The sequence below is a fragment of the Ips typographus genome, linkage group LG16 (genome assembly GCF_016097725.1).
Source record: "Ips typographus isolate SLU linkage group LG16, UJ_Ityp_2.0, whole genome shotgun sequence".
NCBI classification, from domain to species: domain Eukaryota; kingdom Metazoa; phylum Arthropoda; class Insecta; order Coleoptera; family Curculionidae; genus Ips; species Ips typographus.
The window spans coordinates 5,951,283-5,974,139 of record NC_138437.1 but is presented as its reverse complement, the minus strand read 5'-3'; the positions used below and the strand labels follow the sequence as shown (position 1 = coordinate 5,974,139).

Here is a 22,857-nt window from a genome sequence, read left to right as displayed (position 1 = left end):
AATTTTTGAAATTTATTTAAAATTACTTTTACTATTAAACAAAGTACTTCTTAAAAAAATATTTAAATAAGCAAAGGTTTAGATTTGCCAAAAATAACTACAAAGATAAAATTTTAATCCTATAAAGAAGACATAATTTAGCTAAATACGCTTTTAAAACCAATTGGCATAAGTGCATTATCACCTTTGTATTCTAATCAAAAGCACTTTACTCTAAAGTTAAATGGAAAAATATCAGATACAATGCAGCGATGTTTAGATGCAACAATAGAGCTCTGGAATTCAAACCGACACTGCATTGCTTTGGAATTTTGGTAATCAAAGCCAGAGCTTTGGAAGCTCTGCAAACAGTGTAAACCTGTCCAGTAGCAAGTTGAAGATGCAACCAACCAGCGGATCTAAAACAACAAGTTTAATCGGAATTTCATACGCTTCAATGACATCTCTAGTGAACGGTTTCAATCAGTCGAATTAAGTGAGTGGTAACGTCAATGGCAAAGGTAATGCGGTTTGTCAACAGAGAAATATAGGAGCTTGTTGAATAGTAATGTGACAGAAACAAGCATTAGGCTTTGTTTTGTGTAATTTCTGATGATTAAAGTTGATCCGTTTAAGTTGTCTCTTTTGCGGTTGTTTCAATTAAAAAAGAAAACTATTTCTTTTGGACTGTTGTGCGACTAGGCTCAATTAATTTCTTCTAGTCTGTTATGATTTAAATGAAAACTTAAACATACAATGTCAAACAGATTTAGCAAGTTTACACATAAAGCCGAAAGCTATTTGGATTAATCGTATAACTAATATAGCAAAGTTAAACACAGTTAACTAACTTATGACATAATGGCAAACTTACCAAAAATATCCAATCGCTGATAATCTTGAGATTGAGCTTGTGTAGATGAGCACAAACACACAAAACTAATAGTAAATAAGAAAATCACAGACAATAGCATAGTTAAATCCCGAAGACGTTGCACATGACAACTTACGCGCCTTATCCCGAAAGTTCGACTCGAAAATCGGGAATGGCCACAGCACACTCGACGATATCCCGATTTCGTCTGATTCCTGCCGAGCCAGAGCGTGCGATAGGCCTGACTAGTTCCTGTTTTACAGAACCACAGCGCAATTAACAATGAACCGTATGCCCTTCTTCCCTTGGATAACGGCTCGGACGCCTTATCTTCTTTTGTTTAATGGTAATAAAGGGTGTCAAAATGACTTGCGTTAAAAATAATTGCTAAATTGACACCGTTCTTGTTTTAGCTCGTATTTTTTTATTTCGGGTCACACACCCCAATGAGATTTATTACACTATAAAGCATAAACATGTCCTTTATAGGAAATTGTTGTGTGATATTAGTAAAATAATTAAAATCTTATTAATCGACTAATTTAAGGTTAGATTTCACATCCACTTGAATTCATAAAGGAAACTAAGTAGTTCTAAGCGAAGACGTTGTGAAAGCAAGTGTTGTTTGTTATTTGCCTTTCAGTGATTTAGCTAAGAGTATTGCATCCACATAAGTTCATTGGGTGATATATTTTCAAGGGGTCGAAGTTCTATAATTGTATTATGTTCTACTAATTTGATTGTCAAGAAGAAACCTCTGTAGTCAGAGGAGTCACTTAAATCGGGACCAAGCAATAAAATTTCGAAAAATTGACAGATAACGAATTATTTTAGTGAATTGGTTTGAAACAGTTCAAGAAATTGTTTTAGTACTGAGGGAACCAGACGGTTTAATTTAATATAGACTACGTTCGTCTTGAGATATCAGAACATCTTAACATGTTAATGGTAAAGTTTCAATTAAAAGCAGTAAATAATGGTGTATGAAATTATAGCATCGAAAAAAACCTGTTATCAGTCGATTCCTTTTTTTTAACGACCTCGTTGGACGACCTTACCACGACTAGATCCAGTTGATGATAATAATAATTAATTAAAGCACATAATGTTGAACGCGATATGTGCCCAGTAGCAGCCGTTACAGTCACATCCAGGGTGAAATATGGCGGAAATAATTCAACATTTTCGTTACGTTTACATCGGTAATTAAAGTAACGGCATCGAGAGTTAAATTCGTTAGTAAATTACATTTCGTTTGAAAACCCTGCATTTGCAAACTAACTAGTGAAACCACCGCAGTTCACTCCTATGCGACCTGAACACTGTGCCAGGATGAAATCAGATTGCAGGATGAACTAATGATAATAAACCCATTCAAGATGAGCTCATAACGACCACATTAAAATGTAAAGTTGTTCAAGTTGAGAGTAAGTTTGTGTTAGGTAGAATTTTGCTTTGGAAAAAATTCTCCCTAATGGATGCTAATACACACCCATGTTCGGTCTAGTTAAGCATGTGTCTTTATTAATATAGACGTAGACATGCACGTTCTATTTTAATTAAATTAGGTTTTATAATATAAGTTGACTCGTTTATTTTCAACAACTTTTTGTTCTGCTGCACTGAATCGAGGCTCGAGATTCAAGAAACAACGAAGGGATTCTAGTAAATTAAAATTCCAAAAAGTTAAATTCTCGGCTAATAAAGGATTGGAAGCCTGGGGAACATTTTTCATCGGAGCTGCGTCATAAATAAAACACTGCCGGATAAGCCAGAAATTATCAGAAACACACCTCCGTACCCTGCAATTAATCTCGATGAAATTTAACAACTTGCTCCAAGTAAACGGTGTTTAATAACGGCAATTAAAAATTAGCAGGTGCCGACTTGAGTAATTGTTTGCCAGCTACTTTTTCAAAAAGTTTCTTCAAAAATAATTAGTCTTTGTCATCGCAGTTTTTGTGCACTTTTGGAACTAACTTACTAACTACTCTAACTACTATATTATTGAATAGTATTAATTTTATATTAGCTTGATGTGTGTAAATGAACCAACTCATGTTTACAACGTTGTCAATAAAAATTAAGTTTGTTGTCATAGCAGCTGCTATCGTGTTGAAAATTTAAGACTGACAGTTTGTGTCATCCAGAAAATTAGCACAATTCTACGGAGGAAAGCCGAGCAAACCCACTTGTAGTGTGTACAAAAGGGTATGTTTTTTAAGGTTTTAAGAAAAAAGTAAGGTAGTCGTTAACTAGCTAAAAGATAGAATCGCTGACAAAAATTTGTTAAGCCTAGACTCAATTACTGTCAGTTGACAAATAACCTATTTTAACAGAATGTCTTTAACCTTACAAATGTTGAGAGGTTTTGCTACTATGACGTCATGATCGTCTACGACGTGCGTATGGCGCATCCTTAAGTATAAAACCATGAATTCTTTAAAAAAAAACAGTTGAATGATGTGTAGTGCAATGAACATACCACATAACAAAGTTTATTTTAAATAATAACTAACATGAACGAATTATCATATCATTACTTGTTTAGTGACAAGAGTGAACTGTGTTGTTATTTGTGCCATAATGGCTGCATCATCACCATACTTTTTATAATCTTTTCTGACAGTGAGCCTCCATCCTTTTTCATTTCTGTTAATAAATGAAACTGATGACGAAAAATAGAACTAATATTTTGACAACTGCAAAAAAACCATTGCGTAACATGCCCTGCTATTCAACGACGATTTGTCCATAAAAAGGGTTCTTGTAATATTTAATCATCTGTTGGGTTGTTAGTACAATGGATCAATTTGGATATTATGTTTTTGTGGGAAAGAACTTAAAGCCCACTTGGGAAAAGGGATATTTTGATGTTTCATTTCTTGAAAAAGGGCTGAATCAATTTTCTGAAAGAAAACCCATTGAACCGAAATATGGCAACCCTGTGATCAACTCCAGCTACATCTGGTAGCTTTTGAAATTTTAAACAAAAATTTGGTTACAACATATTTACCTTCTTTAATCTTCCTTTAAGTTTAAATAATAATTAATTAGACATGAAATAACAGACAAAATTCAATCTGAACTTCAAATACTTGCTTTCGTCATCTTTTATCGACTTTTAACAAGAACAAAGCTAGTAAGAAAAGTCAACTTTATAGGTTCGCCCATCAAACCTTAATACAATTTCCACATTGCTTATATTTCCTGTAGACTGCAGGTTTTCTTTGAAATTGGATTAATCCTCTTTCGCACGATTCCACAGTGCAATCTTCTAATTGTGCAGTAAACAAGATACAAGAACCGGAAATGATTTAAGCTTTTAAAGGCGTCATAATAATATTACAAAGGGTTGAATGCTCCATTTCCTTTCCCTTATACACGTAACGTTTTGTAAAACGACTATATTGTTAAACTCTCGCCCATGTTTTTGAATAAATTTACTTACTTTGACCTGTTAAAACACAGAGTAGTGAAAGTTAATTTACTTTTACCATTCAACTCAACCTCATTTCAGTCATACAAGTTTCTACCTATGAAAGGTACTGTACTGCAAGTAGTTACAGTGCTGTATTTGACAATATATTTTCAATTTGGACATTTTCAACGTCGCTAATTGCACTTCTCTCTTGGGAAGTTTATCTCTCTATTCATTAACTGCCAATTTTTATCAACTACATTTGGGGCCGGGGCAAGTGCCCCGGAAATGACGTAAATTCTACGTATATTGCCCTCGAAAATTGGATGGGTCTACCTAGTTAGGTTGGGTTCAGATCTATAAATTTTGTTAACTATTATATAACCTCGTACTTCTGACTTAACGAATTTTCCAGGCACATAAGTTAAATGTTTCACCAAATTTACAGCAACCAACTTGGCCGTTAATAACAACAGAATGTGTAGTATTAGCTTGGAAAAATATGTTTATTCGAAAGGGACTGATTAGGTATTGTAGGAATTCCATTTCTCTCTGTTAATTAACATTTCAGTTAATTCTGTTGTGACAAAATCTAAAAAATGTTTGTTGATTGCTGGTTAATTCATTATGGAATTGGTTTTTGTAATAAGATATATGAATATAATATTTTGATGAAATGTATTTTGGACTTCTGGTATAACCTTCAGATGAATAATGTATGTAAGGTCAAAATTGGCATCAAACTCGCTAGAGTTCTAACGGGATTTGTACTTCCAATTAAAATTAGTTTTACTACCTTATTGATATAATGTTTTTGCTCAGCAAGTAATAAGTCCACATATTTTCTTGGTTTAAAATGAACACTTAATGTCCAATTCATTGTTATGTTTTAAATTTTGTCTGATTTTCTGTTAGTAAAACGAAATGTGAAACTAATAAATAGCACGCATGATAAACACAAGAACAATGCTGGCCAGAAGGAAAGCAGACCTTATTTTCGACAAGTTCATAAATAATCTGAATAAAGTCGGGAATCATTTTTAGAGGTTTATGCGGATTTATTACCATTTGCCTGAACCATAGAGCGTCCTTATAATTCCCATAATTGGGCAATAAAAATTGGAAATTTATGAAGGCTCCTGAGCCCTTTGACACGTGAAAGTATTCATTAAAATCAGCACATTGTAGAATATTTAACTTACTTCTTTAAATTAAAATTTGAAATTGATAATCTTAATTACTTACACATAAGCATGCATATTGAGGATTAGCGTATACGATTGGCTTGGGATTAAGGACGCTTTGTTATAATCTGTTAGGGTAAATGAAACCCTGATAAATCAGAAGCGTTATTCAGCAGTAATTTAAAGTACCTACTGATATGAAACATGTGGCTGAAGTCTTTATAATGGGCTTTCTACATTTGAAGTCGATAATGCCCGATGCCAGACCCTGGAGTGGCTCTCTATTTAATCCTACAGGATTTAATGTACAGAAAAAACATTTTCAATGGGCGCTGTTACAGTTTAGATGGTTTATTTTTTGAATTACAAATAGCCACCCAAGCTTTTAACGCCTGCACGAGAACATATTTTATTAAGGCTGAGTGTGAAATCCTTCTGCATTAGTTACTAAATTTTGTTTTACTATGACTATATGCTTGTCAGAGAACTTTGTGAGTGTCTTTCTTTTGCTGCTGTGCATTAATGACATTGTACATGTTGGTGAAAATTGTTCAATTATTTGCATATGATCAATTCACTAATGCAAATTTCCTGCTTTCCTTCTATCAGAGCTATGAAACTGGTGGAGAACATCCTGATGATTAATTAACCACTTTCTAATATCACGACAAAAACACTGAATGACATTATGAATTAATGGTTAAAATCAAATATTGAAATTATTCTTAAAGTAAAAACAACTAAACTGTCACTGTTCGTATCTTCTAAATATTTCCAAGCATTATCTAGCCTTCCTTCCAAACTTTCCAAAGACAAATTTTAGGCGTAATACGTAAGCCGGTTCTCATAAATATGAATGAAGTTTCGTTTGCTTTCTTTGCTGTGGATTAGAGCGTTATTTTCAACTTCCTTGGTGTATCGTTTTAAACCTCGCCGTATTTATTTATATACCTACGTATTAGAAGGGTTATTGTCTCAACTTAAAGCTTTAAGAATTTCTTTACCTGTTTTAATTGTTTTTGAGCCAATTCCGGAACTTTATTTGCATTTAATCGCGTCATCAGCTACATACTAAAGTTAAAAGCCGGAGTGCTAACACCTGGCCAAAGCCGGCATGTCGTGTTTGTGTGTTATTTTAAGAAGACGTTATTTCCTTAGACGCCCCCTCAATATTTTTGTCTGGCTATTTAAATAGCCAGGGATGTTTTAAAAGAAATTTTGTCGACAAGAAAAAGTCTGAAGCAGTTAAAACGATATGAAATGTGTGGCTAGAAAGCTGGAAATATACGCTTTAGAAAGTATTTCAGTAGAGAGCCATTCATACCTTAGGTTTGAGCTTAACCAGGCAAAATGAAATCTCAATGAGTGTACAACGTTTTCTGTAACCGATATTGCCGGCAAGGGAATTTTCTAGTGTCAATTTTTCGAAACAAATTTTTACGAACCTATTCCGTTTTGAATCGTCATAATCAATTACTAGCTAATGTTACATTTAAGGACTTTTCAATTCTACGTTTCTCCTTACTCGATGTTTCTAGTTGAGAACAATTATTCCGCTTGTTTAGATTAATTAATTTAGGAAGAGACAAAGAGCAAGTAATATGGGTATTTAAGGCAGTTTGTTAACTCGGTTATTGATGCCTTAAGATGCGATATAGATATTAGCTAAATTGCTTCTATCGGTTAATTACCCCTGGGCTAGACTTATTTGCTAATCAGTTTACGTTCTTACTAGTCTGAGTAGAATTTAATAGAAAGTCTATTGTCTTGCCTTTTTCTCGGCCCTTATCAATAGATTCTCTCTTAACAAAGTTTTTCGCAAACACTACAGAAGCTACGCGAGGCTATCAGGGATAAGTGAAAGTAAACAAACCGAATAATCTTATTTCTAAAAAGGTGGCAAATCGATCGTCCTCGCGTTCAAAACAATCAGCACAGGCCCTTGTACTGGCTGATTTATTTGCTTAACCTTAATCATTGTTTGCTGAACAAACTTTATTATATTGTGTACATACCAATGAAATATAATTAATATGTGCTTAAGTAATTTTAACAACCTAGCAACCCTTGGTTGCTCTTTTTGATATCTACGAGAAACAAAATCTTCAGGTTTACGTGATGTAATCTGTTGCATATTCAGAATTAAGACGTGATAATTTTAGGACCGCCATTACAATAAACAAACTGGAAGATATCTTCCATACGCGTGTAAAAGAGATATTTGCTAAAAAATCGAAAACATGCTAATAACGTTATATATTATTATATGAAAATTTTAATCATGGACCTCTTTGTTTTTTGCAGAAGAAGAGTCAATATAAAACTTCATTAAAAGTGCTTCTAAAACTAACTTAACTATTAATAATGCAAAACAAAATTTTTTTGTCGAAATTGGCTGCAAACAAAACTAGTACCCTAACGGGATTTGCTTCTCACATTATACAGAGTAATATACAAAAATTAGTTAAAAATTTAAGAGCTTCAATTGTTGTCTCTTCACTGTATCATTTCATTGTGCTTAGATAGAGCAGGTTACCATTTTTACTTGTTGACCCTGTAGACAAATCTTCGTCATTGAACTTAAATTACACGTGGAAAAATCGACATAAAAAATTAGATTGTGTCAAAATCAATTTGTATCCAAAGAATTTGCAAGTAATATTGATACTACTGACATTTAAACTACGGAAATGTTTCTTTCTCAATATGTTTTACATGTCAGTTGGATGTAATAAAACTCGAAATTGGCAAATGAAAAATTTTAAGTTGTTTTTTTTGTACTTATTTTACCCAATTTAAAGTAGTAAAAGAAGACTCCTAATACTTTTTAATTGAAAAATTAAAAATTTTAATTTCAATTAAATTACGGAAATGCTTCTTTCTCAATATGTTTTACATGTCAGTTGAATGTAATAAAACTCGAAATTGGTTAAAAATAATTTAATATCCTAATGGGACTTTTAAACAATTAAGCTGAAAAAAGCAAAAATGAAAATGAGGTTAAACATAAACAGAGCGGTTTTCTAAAAAGCTCATCAGCCTTGGTTAAAATTTGACACCTGATCCGGATTTGTTGGATTTAAATGGATCGACAATTTCAGGCGAGCCCATTATTTGAAATACAGTTTTATGGTGGAATTTAACCACGCCATAATTGAATAAATTTAACCAAGCGTTTCTAGTAGTTCCAAATCTAGTGTTTAAGGTTCGGCAATTCATTAGAAGCAGCCTCATCATTATTCTGGCATAAACCCAGGTATGTAAGCCTGCTACCTGTTGAATTACTGTGTAATAAATTAAGCAAAACCTTCTGTCCGAGATCAAACTTCTCTATTTAAGGATAATGTGAATATCTTGCGAATGTTCCTGATTTATTGTGTTTAAATTTTAGTACTAAACTTTGGTCATTATTCTAAACTAAGGGCACACTTTGAGAAAGGACCGAACTTAACGGTCGGGTTTTTATATAGGTTGGAGGAATGTTTACATTAAACTTTCTCAACGTTTATTGAAACACTTATTCATTAAAAATTCTCAAGTGTTTTATGGTTTATAAACGCATCTTGACATTATACGACCGTAAATCTCAGCTTTGCATGTTTCACGTCAACCTTATAAATCGTTTCGGTGTATATTTTTGTGTCGCTAAATGGAATTCCCTGTTAGCATCGTATGTCAATTGACAACGAAACGAAGCTTCCATTTAATTAATTTTCGACAATTTCACGGTGCAAACTTGCTATCGACGAGTGTGGCACAGGCGATGTTTCTGATACCATTACAACAATGAATGGTTTTTTTTAATAATTGATTTATTACACTGCTACTAGCTACACTGTCAAATACAGATTTTTGGCAATCAATAAGTTACTCAACTGCATTTTTAATGAACTTGAACTGCATTGTAGGTCAGTAAGATTTCACGGTTATACACGAATATAAATATCACTCTATATTCATACAGCTGAATTTAATAGCGCTGTTCTTTACTGGAAACAGAGCACACAGAACAAGAACACGAGTTTTTCATCTCATAAAAAATTTACTCAGTTTTGAAAAACTGAGTTAAATACAACATTGAATTGTGGAATTTTAACTCTGTCAGTCTCTTTATAGAAAGAGTTAAATGGTTATTCATTATAAAATTATACGAAGGAAACTAGAAAAACAACGTAAGAAAACTTTTATTAAGTCTGAAAATGTAACACATTTTTTATGTAAATAAGTCACAAAATCGCCTGCCATTAATTTCAATTTTAACCGCCAAGCCTTTTAGATATATATAAACAATCTTTATTTTCATAAGGAAAAAGGCTATCGACCGCACTTGGTCTTTCTGCCTATGCTTACAGGTAGCCCTTTAGAATTGCAGAGAATTTTATGTTAATTTCGACCTTACATCCAATTTTGTAAAGAGCAAAAGAGAATGTGTTTTATTAAAGATACAGTTGTCTATGCTACACTACTAGATTGGAGTCTCAATAATAACCTGGATTTCCATTCAACACACACATAAGAAGTTTTACCAAATAAACCTGCTGTAATATTAACTAAATAAAAATAATTTAGAGGCAAAAAATAAAATCAGAGAGATTTAGAGATTAACTAAATTTAATTAGAGTGTCTTGTTAAAGTTCTAATTGATACATAAACAAAAAAAACTATTTTTATACAAGTGTAGGTAGGGATTAAATTTAATTGCAGCTGAATCAACAGAAGCGTGCAAATTTGATTAGAATAAAAGGAGATAGCTCATAAAATATCCAAAGCAGATTCAAAATAACACAGTTGTGATATTCTCGTTATAAAGACAATAATGGAAAGAAGTTGCTGATTTAAAATAAATATAGATCTTTTTGTCTCCAACATTCCCGTAGAAAAGGCTGTCATAAGCATTCAAAGAATTCCATTAGCATCCAGCCATCTCAGACAAATGGATCGATCGATAAGTCCCGATTCCTAGAAGTAGAAAATATTCCGGCATGTTCACTTTTTTAATATTCGACATTTGTCAGGTCAGAATCTTCAAGGTCCAAATTTAATTCTGTTTTTTTTTATCGCTTCAACTAGAGCGCTTAATTTTCCACTTAGAATCTAAAAAGGTTCCAATTTAACGGTTTACTTACGGTGCTTAATTAAACAAATGATAAATGTCCCTAAATCTAAAAACCGCCGTTTGGAGTGCCTCTCAGCAATAAATTTTGACGTGCGAACTCTGAAATTCCATGATAAATGCTATTCAATGCCCGGAGAAAGTAATGGAAATCCTTCAGAACGAAAAGTCAGACAGTTTGTCTTATTTTCTTTTTAAAACTATTTATTTAAAGTTGCGCTTGTGTAAAAATTTGTTAAATACCTGCGGCTTGATAAGTTCCTAACTTTCCGCCAGTATTATTTTAAAACCACTTCCAAATATGAAAGTTTGAGCAGACGGGAAATTTATAGGCGTGAAGGAACGTCATCCGCAACTAATGTTAAAGTGGAAAACTAAGGTTTTAGAAGCAAACAAGGAAATGAATTTTCTGCTAGGTTTCGAGAATTATGAAGTATATTTTACCGTGACAAACAACGGGGTATTTTCCTCTATTTATTGGGTAATTTACGATAGAATTGCGAAATATGGTTGGCTACTGAGATGCTTTAGAACATTATATCCGTTGAAATATCTGATGTTTTTTTTCTTAAGACTCTTTACGTTGAACTGAAAATTTGTTCTGACCTTATAACCTATATTGAAAAGTCATGCAAGAGAAATAATTACATAATCAACTGAACAAAGCTCTATCAACAACCTATTAAAGATGAGATAGGAATCATAAATTCTCGTTAAACAGCTTGTAACTAATAAGCCCATAACTAACACAACAGGGATGTAGTAAAGGGAGATATAGGATAAATTGCACGGCTTGGTATTATCTTCTGCACAACAAGTTTGCATTAAAACTCTCTCAAAGAAACCTAATTATCAAAATTTTTGTTTAACTGTGGTGACTTTGCTATTGAAATGGAAAATAACAAGTTTTAGTTCTTGACAAATCTAAAATTGTTTTCTTAAAGTAAATTCAACTGATTTTTAGGTGTAAACAAGTAAGTTAACTACAGTTCCAATATTAGAGAAAGTTATAACGGAATTATCAAAATTTTCAATTAAATTCAATAAGCAAACAAGATTACAGTTTTCGCAGGTGTTCTGTAATAATGTTCGAAATATTTCAAACAAAATACCACTATTGCCCTGCTAAACGAAAAATTCTGCCATAGAGGTTTTTAAACACACCTGTACAGAGTATTTGGATGAGTGAAGATTATCTGCGGATATCCTTGGTTTTTTAAAAATAATCAATATGTGAGAATACTTAAATGTTATGAGTAATTTTTTAATCATCGAATACAGGGTATAAAATAATTGATATGTTGAACAATACAGGTTTTAAAACTGTTGTTGAAAGTTAGGTATGTGATGCAGGGCTTATTTTTGGATCACTCTGTATACAACCCTGTAACCTCAGCCAATAATAAATTATTTTTTGAGGTACTTTCACTCTCAAATTTATTAAATGAAACAAATTTTTATTAAAGTGTTAAATTTCGTTGGGGTTAAAACCATCCAGACAAAAAAAGTTTACAAACCAAGAAACTTATTTTTGCAAATGGGTTTCGTTGCCTTTGCGTGATAGACCTCCACAACTACGGTTACTACAAGACTATCTTGTATAGGGAAATTAACGAACACGTTAAATTTAGGTGCAGTCAGAGTAGTGGAATAGTGTAGATACTCGATTCAGGAACTTGGGACTCGCCCTTCTCTATGCAATCAATCAGTAGGGGTGTGTTTTTTGTGGTTGTGTGTGGATTTATTCAGCACATGTCCGACGTGTATTTAATTAGTTAAACCTTTACTCCACTGTCTGTCTCTTGATTTAATCAAGTTTGCCTTACCAATTCAGCTAGTCATGGCAAGAGAAATTTCAGAGATAATTGATTAATCATTGATGATAATCAGATTATTTTAGTGGTGTTTGATTTTGCCCTACTTTAATATCGAATTCACAAGCCCAGTCGGGTTTTCTGGTATATGACATTAAAATTTGCTACCCTCCAAATCCTTTTCGGTTCACTTTCTAGTCAGGTTTTGATATGGTGAAAACATAACAGTGCGATTCAGTTTGAAAGGAAAATAAAAATGTTGGTTGGAGAGGTTTTTATTTATTGTCTGGTCGATTCGATTTCCCGTAAACACTCGGCGGAACAGTTTTAATGGATTCGTAACTTTTTCCGCAAAATAAGTCGAACAAAACAGTAAATTACTTTCGAACCAAATTTGTCAAAATTCAATAGTCGAACGTTTTGGGTGCGTGCGGTCGACGTGTCATTCAATTATTTCAAAGCTATTAGATCAGTTTAATACCATTTATGTTAACACTGTAGGTAATGAATTTGTAGGAAGGCCACAGGTTGTACATACATATTAATGTTATATTTTCCTAGCTGTTGATCTCATTTACGAATGGGTCAGTTCGTCACGAATTTATGTTTCACGTCTAATTTAATCAAAGTGTTCTTAAGACTTTATTTATTTAATTTATATATCAAATATCCACAATTAGCTCTTCTCTAATTGGATTTCCCTAAAATGAACATCGCTTGTAATCTAAATAAATTCACTTAAAACTATGCAAATATTTGTCTTAAAAAAAAAACAAGCAATCGATGTTTAATCTTCGAAAAAAAGTCAACAAATTAGAACCGCCTACCTGGAAAGCGATAAATATTGAAAGCGAAAAATAACGAACCCAAACTCGTAAATATTAACAAATGACTGGATTTGGCAATTTTAAAGCTCCTCTTTGCTTTGACGCAATAGGCAAAATACCGTTTTCGATTTTAAGCGGAAGCTAGCAATCAACATCCAAACAATGTTCTGTTTAGCCAGGGAAATTCAAAAGCACTTACCTCCAAACAATATTTTACCCATAGTTAAAATTTGATTGATCCCTGAATCCTGACAGGTTGTTTGATATATAACAAAAATACATGCTAAGAATATTTGTAGGCCATTCAAGTCAATGGATTTCGGAACATGTAATGTAAATATCCGAATATTTTTTTATTTTATTGTAAGTACACTGAATCGCAAAAAGCTTTAGCAACTGTCTGAAACTTGTCCGAAACGACTGGTTGTAAATTTCATAAAATTGTAAGAAATTGTTTAATTTTTTTAATGTCACTTATACTAACTGAACAGTACTTGGTGTCAAAAATATATCTTTTATAGTTTCCATGTTTTCGGACATCTTGACATATTAGATACAAGCACATATTTCCTGAATTATATGTGGGTAAATGAACAGTTTTATATTAAAAGAGAATTAATTGTAAAAATAATCGTTTAAATCACATATGCTATACCCCTTTATTTAAAAATCATCATTTCCATATTAAGAACAAAATGTATTTAAATGGCTTCGGCGTATTTGTGTAACAAAATCTAAACGGCGATTAAAAGTAATCCATTTAATAACAAAGAACAGATTTTCCAACGCAATTTGCATATTGATACATTTTTAATAAAGCTCGTTTCAAGTGGAAAAACCGGGGAAATTCTTGATAGGCTGCCAGATCAGTTTTAAAACAGTTTGTTTTGTTGAATTTTAATCAGGTATCAAAACATGCTCTTCTACCAGTATCTTCAAAATTCGAAACTATTTTATTATTAGCCATTGATTTGACGTTTCAGAATTTTTGTAATGGGTACTTACCAGTCAGAACAAGTTGAACGTTATAACCAAATTTCCCAGCTTAATGAAATCTAAACATTTTGGTGTTGTCTGATTAAACAATTTCCCAGTTTCAAATTAATTCTGAAAGGAAATCGTCAAGTTGTTTCCCTTACATTACACTATAGAGACGATACATTTAGCTTCCATTTGGATTTACTTTCAGGAAAATATTTTATAGAGTTTGTGGCACAATTAAATTCTATTCTATATTTAACTAAGTACTTTAAATATTATTACATCCAGATTGACATTAGTGATATTCCGATTGAACTATTAATTTTGTATAATTTGAGTTACATTATAATTTTGATTGAACAATTGAGCTTACATATCACATTTTTAATCTATGTTTAAAAATATGACAAGAACATCATCAATAAAACAAATTTGCCTTAAATGTAGATTGATGGTAACATAAATAGAAGTACTACACTGCTAAGAGCTTTAAACTGAAGTTCCGATCATCACAATCCCATATCAGTGTCAAAACAGTTTTAAAATCTATTTATAAACTCATACTTTACATCCTCTTAATAGGGAACAGGCATATTTTTAAACCCATTTATTTAGCTTCATTGACTTTCCAACGTTTAAAACCTTTCGAGTTTTGCCAGTTCAATGGAATTCTGCTGTAGAAAGGCAGCTGTCATCAAATCCAATCACAGCTCTTTAGAGTGACGATGTTTCACTACTTTAAATCCACTTTTGCTGTTTTAAAAATCAGATTTGGAAACGTGATTTCCAGACCAGGCCATACAATATATGTGCATTTTTTGGAAAACATTACATATTTATATCTATACATAATGAGGCGCATTTGGCAATAAAAATGTGATATCGAATGATAAAACTAGATTACTAAAGTGAACAGTGAGATTTAGACCCTGGGGTATTAGCGTAAAGAAAAGTAAATATTTGCTAGAATGAGGTTTTAATGTAGTTTTAATGGAAGGTTTGCAGTGGAGTATGCAATGGCAATTTCAATTCAGTAAATTAGAAAGTTCTTTTTGGCAGCATTATCTGTTCACTCAATCCTTGCTTAATGTAAGCAGTTTGTAGTTAACACCGAGTTGTTAAATTAAATTAGGCCGTCTTCCATATACAGTGAAAATGGTAAGAATGGTAATTTTTGCTAGAATCGAATGCGCTGACCTTAGTTCTTCAATTTAAGACGAAAAGCGGACCCATGAGATTTAGCCAGCCTGATAGAATTTTGTCCCACGCTTCAGACTAAGCCAATTTTCCCGGGTTATACGAGGGTGTTAGTGTAAAAGCAATGTATTTATGTTGAGATTTGTTCAGAAGTATTTCGTTTCGTTTATTTTGATTTTTTTGAATATCCAATTTCGGCGAAATTGCATGACCGTTATCGTTTCCTCTTTTTAGAACAAGGTAATTTATTCGAAATGTTTCAGGAGTAAAAGCATAAATTCACATGCCTACATTGTTTAAGCTCTTACGATAAAATGTTACCAAAGGGTGTTTTGGCGTTAACTTCATACCAAAGCCATAATTTAACTCCAAAGCCGTGTATTATCAATGTTTTATTAAATTAAGGCGTTTTGTTTTATTCATATCCCTAACTGAACCAATTTATACACGCGAGCTCCCTGATTAACCCGCAAATTTTAAAACCGGAATTAATATCGCGGATTTTTTTATCAACCATTAAATTTATTTTTTAATCTTGCTGTTATTTACGTTACGCTGGTTTCACGCTCAAACAACCAACACAAATAAAATGCCATGTGCTGGCAGTTCACACTTTTCGGTTTTCATTAAGCCTGTTTTAATTGTTCAAGCTGCTCTTCGTTTGAAAGCTCTAATTTATGACACTTCTCATAATGCATTACCAGCACTTTGTGCTGAGAATAAAATGTTAGGATTAGTTCCCGCAATCCGATATCTTTGCTCTCGGCAACGTATTTGAATACTCAGATGCGGAATTACGTTGTTTATCTCTCTTATATTTTACAAACACCACATTCTCTCTCGATATAATCCACTCGACGTTACTGTACATTTAAAATAATACTTTTAAGTTAGAGAATGCTAAAATGTGTCAAATATGCTTGAATTTAAGTCTCGCCACTATATTTAAATATTTTTAAAATTTCAATATCTCAAAAACTCTCCAAAAGCAAAAACAGTATTTTGATGCTCTCTGATGATAAACTGCGCTTCTTCACTCCCACACCTTTTCTATAGGAATACTTTCAGATCTCTCGTCAGTCCGGGAACAAACAAGTCACAGTTAAGTAAAGAACAGAGAGGACTGAAGCAAAAACATTGAGTGTGGAAAAATCCTTTTAACTTCAAGGTTCTAGTACTTATCATTTACCAAAAACTAGCAACCACTAAGGCTTCAACCATCAAATTGTTGATATTCGCATCAAACGTTTGGCCTATTGTTATAAACACGATCATAGAATTAGCTTTAACTTAAATCATTTGTTTGGTGCAGCTATCCTGAAACAAAATTTTGAAACGGATGTCCCTACTTTTTCAATTTCAGTTAATTAAATTTAATTGAAGCCAGTTATCATCAGTCAAGTTAAGGAGATCGGCAGATTGAATATTGTAAACACAATGGTGTTAATCCAATAAGCCCATCCATACGTATGAAGGGAATATTGAGAATCTCTTAGTAGCAGGATACAAAACGAAATAGTCATCGAAGTGTCAATAAAGTTAACTATCATCCGACTGTATAATTACTGAATCGAATTGATTACCTCGCAGAAATAATTATCTACTGGCGAACATCAACGGCTTAAATCATTGGTTAGTACTTATTAGTAAAAGCACATATTAAACAGGTCACTGCATTGGGATTAAATACAGCGTAATATTCAATTGATTGCAGGGAGATAATTGATCATGGAAATGTGCCTATTGAAAAAATCTTTTGATATTCTCATATTTCCTGTGGGTGTAAGTGTTTTGATCCAAATATTCTGGACTTCATTAAATGCTATTCATGCAATTTTATTCTAAATTGCAGCATACACAAAATCTGAAAGGAATCCCACGTATCATAATATATTAAAGGATGTATTGCATAAATTACCAACTCTAGGGCAACTAACAACATACACGGTCAAAATCCAAGTAAAAATAAATTGGATACTTTTAAAAGCAAGATTAAAGAATATTCAAGCTTTTGAAGGCGTCAAGTAACACTGCTAATAGGTTCATTAGTAGGCGGGAAAGTTTAATTAACATTAATGCAGTTTTTAGACTTCCTAAAGGGGCTTGCATATTCTCAATTTTGGTTATACAAAGGAAATTCTCTTACATTTAAAAGCGTTCTGGTTAATAAGCAGACTAGACTACTTTATTGAATAATAGCCATAAAACACGCAAAAAAAATTACATATATTTAACATCTAATGCAGAACGTCCTCTATATCAGATATTTAATAATTTATGTGTTTTCATTGAACTTGAAAAATTCGTGACAATGTCATAAAGCATTCGGTTTGAGTATTTCACTTCGTAAACAGGCTTGTTTTGTTCTTTTATCAGTTTGGTTAACTTCTAACTGTTTAGTTGATTATGGTAAGTACACTAATCCAAAAAGTGCGTAAATATAATTAAAAAATATTTGTTGTGTATTAAAAATTATTACGTGAGTATTCTTAGACGATTTTTTTGAGAAATAGCAAACCAATGGCGTAGATAAATTATACTTTTAGTTGTCATCAACCCAAAAAAATGTCATTATGACTTTGGTTGCTTCAAATAAGGACTGTAATGGAAATATAAATATATTGATAGTAAGCGAAAATCGAGTGACATCAACAATAATAAAAGTGAATAATGATAAAAAGCTGAAAAAAAGCTTTTATTAAGCTAATGAGGAAAGTAAATCTTTGTCATTATGAGTTAGGTTTGCTTTAAATATATTGCAAAAATAATGCGTAAGAGCAAGTCAATTGATAATAAATAAACAGAAAGTGACTTTATTAATTACATACAAAATTTTGATAATTCAGAAAAAGCAAAGCTAGTAGGTTACTAAACACATTTTTAACTAGCTTTAAGAAGAACATTGTTATGGTCTAAATTAGTTTGAAATAAATTCTAACAGTAATGGGTTTTTTTCCAAACCATGAATATCTGTAATAAACAAAAATGATCAATTTTATGATACAAAAAAATTGAAGCCAGTGGCGTAAGGTCTCAATCACATTAATGTTGACAATACAACTATTTATATTCTTTGATTTTAATAATTGCAACATTTAATGCCCAAGTTGTTAACTCGCTCACCAGATCCGAACAAATTTATTAATAATTACGTTCATTATTTACACTATATTATTAATGAATGCGGTTTTACTATGGGAAATTATCGTACACTAATTCAAATCTATATTTTATTATATATCGGGTTAGAGGGATACACATCACGTTATGAGTTAATTTTGTTAAATTTAAACAATATAACGAATTCATAGAATTTTTTTTATTTATCAAGAACTAGACCGTTATGGTATATGGAAATTGTTGTGCTTGAATTTTAATATTTTTAAATTTAGATACCATTTAGAGATTATTATTATATTATATTAGATTTTAGATACTAACCCAAGAACCCACCCATAGATACTATTTGGTTTGGATAGTATAAGTATTTCGCCCAGCTCTAAATCTAATTTAGCTACTGTTCTGCAAAAACCAACACTTTTTAATGAAGTTTTATTTTGTGTGGGCTGATGCTAAAAACTCTAGAATTATTTTCACATCTAAACTGGAAAAGGTAAGCGTAAATTTAACGTGTTTGTTTCATCACTGACTGGCTGCATTTTTTTGTTGTTTTTTACCAGTTATTGTTCTTTGCTTTTCAGTCCGCTTTAGAGAATAACACAATAAGGTGTTGTTGTAAGCATTTTGTTGTTTTGCATAATAGGATTTACAGAAAGGGACAAGTGATATTAGGATTCATATAAACGAAAGAAGCATGAAGTAAAGCTATTTGCTAAATTGAATAAAAGTTTGACTCTTATTTCATCAAATATTTGTAAAAAATGAAGTATTATAAATTTTTATAAAAAGGATAGTGGCATAAAATAGAGCACACAAAGAAACTTAAGTATCGAAGCAATTCTCTTATAATTGAAGTCCTTTTCGTAAGTTTAACTTTTTGATTGATTGTTTATTAACGAGCAGAAACACATTTTTTGGTGACTAAAGACCTGCATAAAAGTCTCATATTTCATGCCAAATTCTAAACTCATTTATTATGTTAATGAGTTTTCTAGAGAGCCATTAGATGTGTTTATCAGTGAAATACTGCCATCGCGTTTACTGTTCGAGTGCATGCAAATTTTTCTACTTGATCGTGACGTACAATCGGCTATGACCTTATTGAAAAGCAATGGCCATGCCAAATGTAGTGCCGGTTAATCCTCTACAGTTTATCAGCCTCCAATAAGACCAAAGGGACAGAGATGGGAAGTCTGGTTGATTAATCTGATAGCTTCACCCACTATATAAGTAGGTTTGAATAAGGCCATTAAATAAAGGGGAATTAATTAGGCAGATACCGGGATAATTTCAATGGTGCTCAGCTTTAGATATTTCACTCTTGAACGTCCTTCATTGATCAGGTATGAAATGCGAAGCACCATTAAAATGACGTTTGTCTTTTATTTCATTTAGTCTTATTCCCATATTTCATTTTGAGCAAATAAATATTGCATTTAGACAATAAGGATTATTCTCTCTCAATCTATTTTTATTATTATCATTGTTATTTCGTACATATTGTTCAAAAGTATTAATATTGTGAAACTCATTTTGCAGTGAAAAACACTTTAAGAAATTGCATGAGTTCTTCTAACCCAGAATAACCCTTTACAATTGACTGTTATTCAAACGTCAAAATCGTTTGAAGAAGTGTAAAAAAAAACTTGACTTGTCTCTTAAATTGTTTATTAAATTACTTTAGAGTTACGGAAATTTGTATGACAATTACTTACTTACTGTAAAAACTGTAGCCTTGGTTTAACATGATCTTTTAGTATATTAGATCCAGATATTATATTCTGACGAACAAATTTTTAGGAAATTATGGCCGATGCTGAAATAAACAACCTGGATGATATGCTGGCCTACGTAGGAGACTTTTCCAAATACCAAGCAATCCTCATAGCGCTGTTCAGTGTCATTAACGTATTGTCAGCGTTTCACTACTTTGGACAAACTTTTACTACCCTGGTTCCAGATTACACTTGTAGTACTCTGGACTATAACCAGGAGGATGTAGTAACAGCCTTAGAATGTTCTATAAGGTTTTCCAAAAATGAATCTGATGTTTACATAGAGAAGCCTTGTACTGACGGATGGATTTACAATACATCAAACTTTGCTGGATTTGTTAGTATTGTGCAGGAGGTAAAGAATCTGAACTTTTGTAGTAACATTTCTCAAGTTAAATTTCCTTAGCTTAATTGGGTGTGTTCTGAAAACTGGAAACCAGTATTAGGCCAGTCAGTGTTCTTTGTAGGTTCTGTAATTGGAGGAGTGGTACTTGGAGTACTTGCAGATAACATAGGAAGGCTTCACGTTCTTGTAATAGCTAATATTCTAGCTTTTTGTGGCAATGGTCTTACCGCCTTATCCACTAATGCTACAGTGTTTGGTTTTAGTAGGTTTTTGGCAGGATGCGCCACTGACACTAATTTTGTTATGATGTATATCATAGGTATGTATTTAAATCTAACAACTACTTGAGGTATAGTATGTTTAATTTTCAGTTATGGAATATTTAAGACCATCAATGAGAACTTTTGGTTTGAACATCTGTATTGGCATATTCTACAGTATATCATGTATGATGATACCCTGGTTGGCAGCCTGGGTAGGACATTGGAAAATTTTTCTAATAATTGTCTCCCTTTCCAATTTGCCGGTGTTACTCTTTTATTTGATAGTGCCTGAAAGTGCTCAATGGTTGATGAGTAAAGGACGAATTGAAGAAGCTATTAAATGTTTTAAGAAAATTGCTAAAATCAACAAGAAGGTATTGCATCCTAAAACTATAGAGTCTCTACAAGATTATTCCCAGGAACACATCAACAATACGGAACACAGATCAGAAAACTTTTTGGGGTTATTAAAAACCCCAAATTTAAGGAGAAAAACCTTGATTCTAATGTACAAATCGTAAGTTGAATTTTTACACTCAAAGCACGTAATGTTATTTTTTTAACTTGCCCTATCGGTGCAACGGTTTCGCGTTTGGCTTAGTTAATATTCTTTATAGGTTTAATTTCCAATTTCGGCAGATCCAGATTTATCCACAAATTCGTTCCCGAAACCGTGATTCTCTATAAAAGCGAAATAAAGTTTATTTACGAGGAAATTAAGGTCTAGTTCCTTGACATGGCAGGAAAACCTTGAAAGATAAATAAGTGGACTATATATTTTTTGTGATTTGTTGATATTTTTTGTTGTAGTACTTTATTGCTTGTATTTGTTATAATATTGAGAGCAGAATTTTAATTTATTTCTAGGATGGTGTTAACGTTATGCTATGACGCAATTTCAAAGAATATCAATGGCACTGGACTTTCTCCTTTCCTAGTTTTCACTATAACCTCATCTACAATTTTACCTGCTTGTTTATTCATTCTGATGGTGCAAGACAAAGTTGGCAGAAAAGCCCTAGCCAGTAGCAGTTTGGCAGTAAGCGGTATTATTAGCACCTGCGCAGGAGTCTATATAATATTCAACAGCAATCCAAAACCTGCAGTCCTTTTGGTTCTAAGTATAATTGCCAGGCTTGGAATCAATATTGCTTATAACTCAGGACATCAATATGCTGTTGAGCTACTCCCTACAGTTGTTAGAGGCCAGGGAGTGGCTGTAGTGCATGTAGTCGGTTATGGAGCGACATTTTTCAGCAGTCAAATTTTGTATTTGGCTGAGATGTGGAGGCCAGCTCCAGAAATTCTTATAGGTTAATCGATTTAACTTGAAAAGCTCATCACAGTTTGATACCTCTATTTTCTAGGGATGTTAATGGTCTCAGGTGCTGTAGCTTGCCTGTTTCTTCCGGAAACCCTCAATAAAACACTTCCAGTTACTCTTCAAGATGGAGAAGAATTTGGAGAAGATGAACGTGTATGGCAGTTTGTTAAAAAGAGAACCACTGAAAGTACTACAACGTTATATCAAAACACTTAGATTATTCCGACTCCTTATTAGTACATATTTGTTATAAAAAAATTACTGGTTTTAATTCGAATCCCAATGTTTCATTATATATCTAAAAAGCTACATTTTTAAAGTAGTAAACTAGCTTTAATAATATTTTTCAAATTGGCAACTTGAGGAAAAGCTTTAGAAAGTAATCTGAGGATATGAGGCATTTCCTGCGGTGTATTTGCGACATCTAGTGGTCACACACTACGTTACACGGTTGTTAGGATATAGATTTAACTCGTGAAATTGTCAGACATCTACGCATCAATGTTCAAATCAATAACACAACACTGTATTCACAGTATTGTAATTAACGAAAAATCGTTATTGTACTTGTGTTTTTCTTATTAAAGATACTACCATATACTGTAAATTGCCACACTGTAAAACTATATCAATATTTTC

At 32.4% G+C, this 22,857-nt stretch overlaps 2 protein-coding genes across 5 annotated transcripts in view; one reads left to right on the top strand and one right to left on the bottom strand.

Moving 5' to 3' along the window:
* LOC145739204 (uncharacterized) overlaps positions 1–1,064 on the bottom strand; it is a 65,143-nt gene extending 64,079 nt beyond the window's left edge. For both annotated transcript variants that reach the window (XM_081994628.1, XM_081994629.1), the window contains exon 1: positions 854–1,064. In XM_081994628.1, coding sequence (XP_081850754.1) covers positions 854–953 — 100 coding nt within the window. In that variant the 5' untranslated portion in view covers positions 954–1,064. The remainder of the gene's footprint in view (positions 1–853) is intronic.
* LOC145739203 (organic cation transporter protein-like) lies at positions 237–22,834 on the top strand. 3 transcript variants are annotated; one of them, XM_081994625.1, is made up of 7 exons: positions 17,687–17,799; positions 18,817–19,003; positions 20,311–20,640; positions 20,692–20,950; positions 21,003–21,411; positions 21,762–22,207; positions 22,262–22,834. In XM_081994625.1, the coding sequence occupies exons 2-7, from the start codon at positions 18,935–18,937 to the stop codon at positions 22,432–22,434; spliced, it is 1,686 nt and encodes a 561-aa protein (XP_081850751.1). In that variant the 5' UTR covers positions 17,687–17,799; positions 18,817–18,934; the 3' UTR covers positions 22,435–22,834. The 3 variants fall into 3 exon arrangements, with proteins under 3 accessions (XP_081850752.1, XP_081850751.1, XP_081850753.1); XM_081994626.1 differs by lacking the exons at positions 17,687–17,799; positions 18,817–19,003 and adding an exon at positions 237–500; XM_081994627.1 differs by lacking the exon at positions 18,817–19,003.
* The last annotated feature ends 23 nt before the right edge of the window (positions 22,835–22,857 follow it).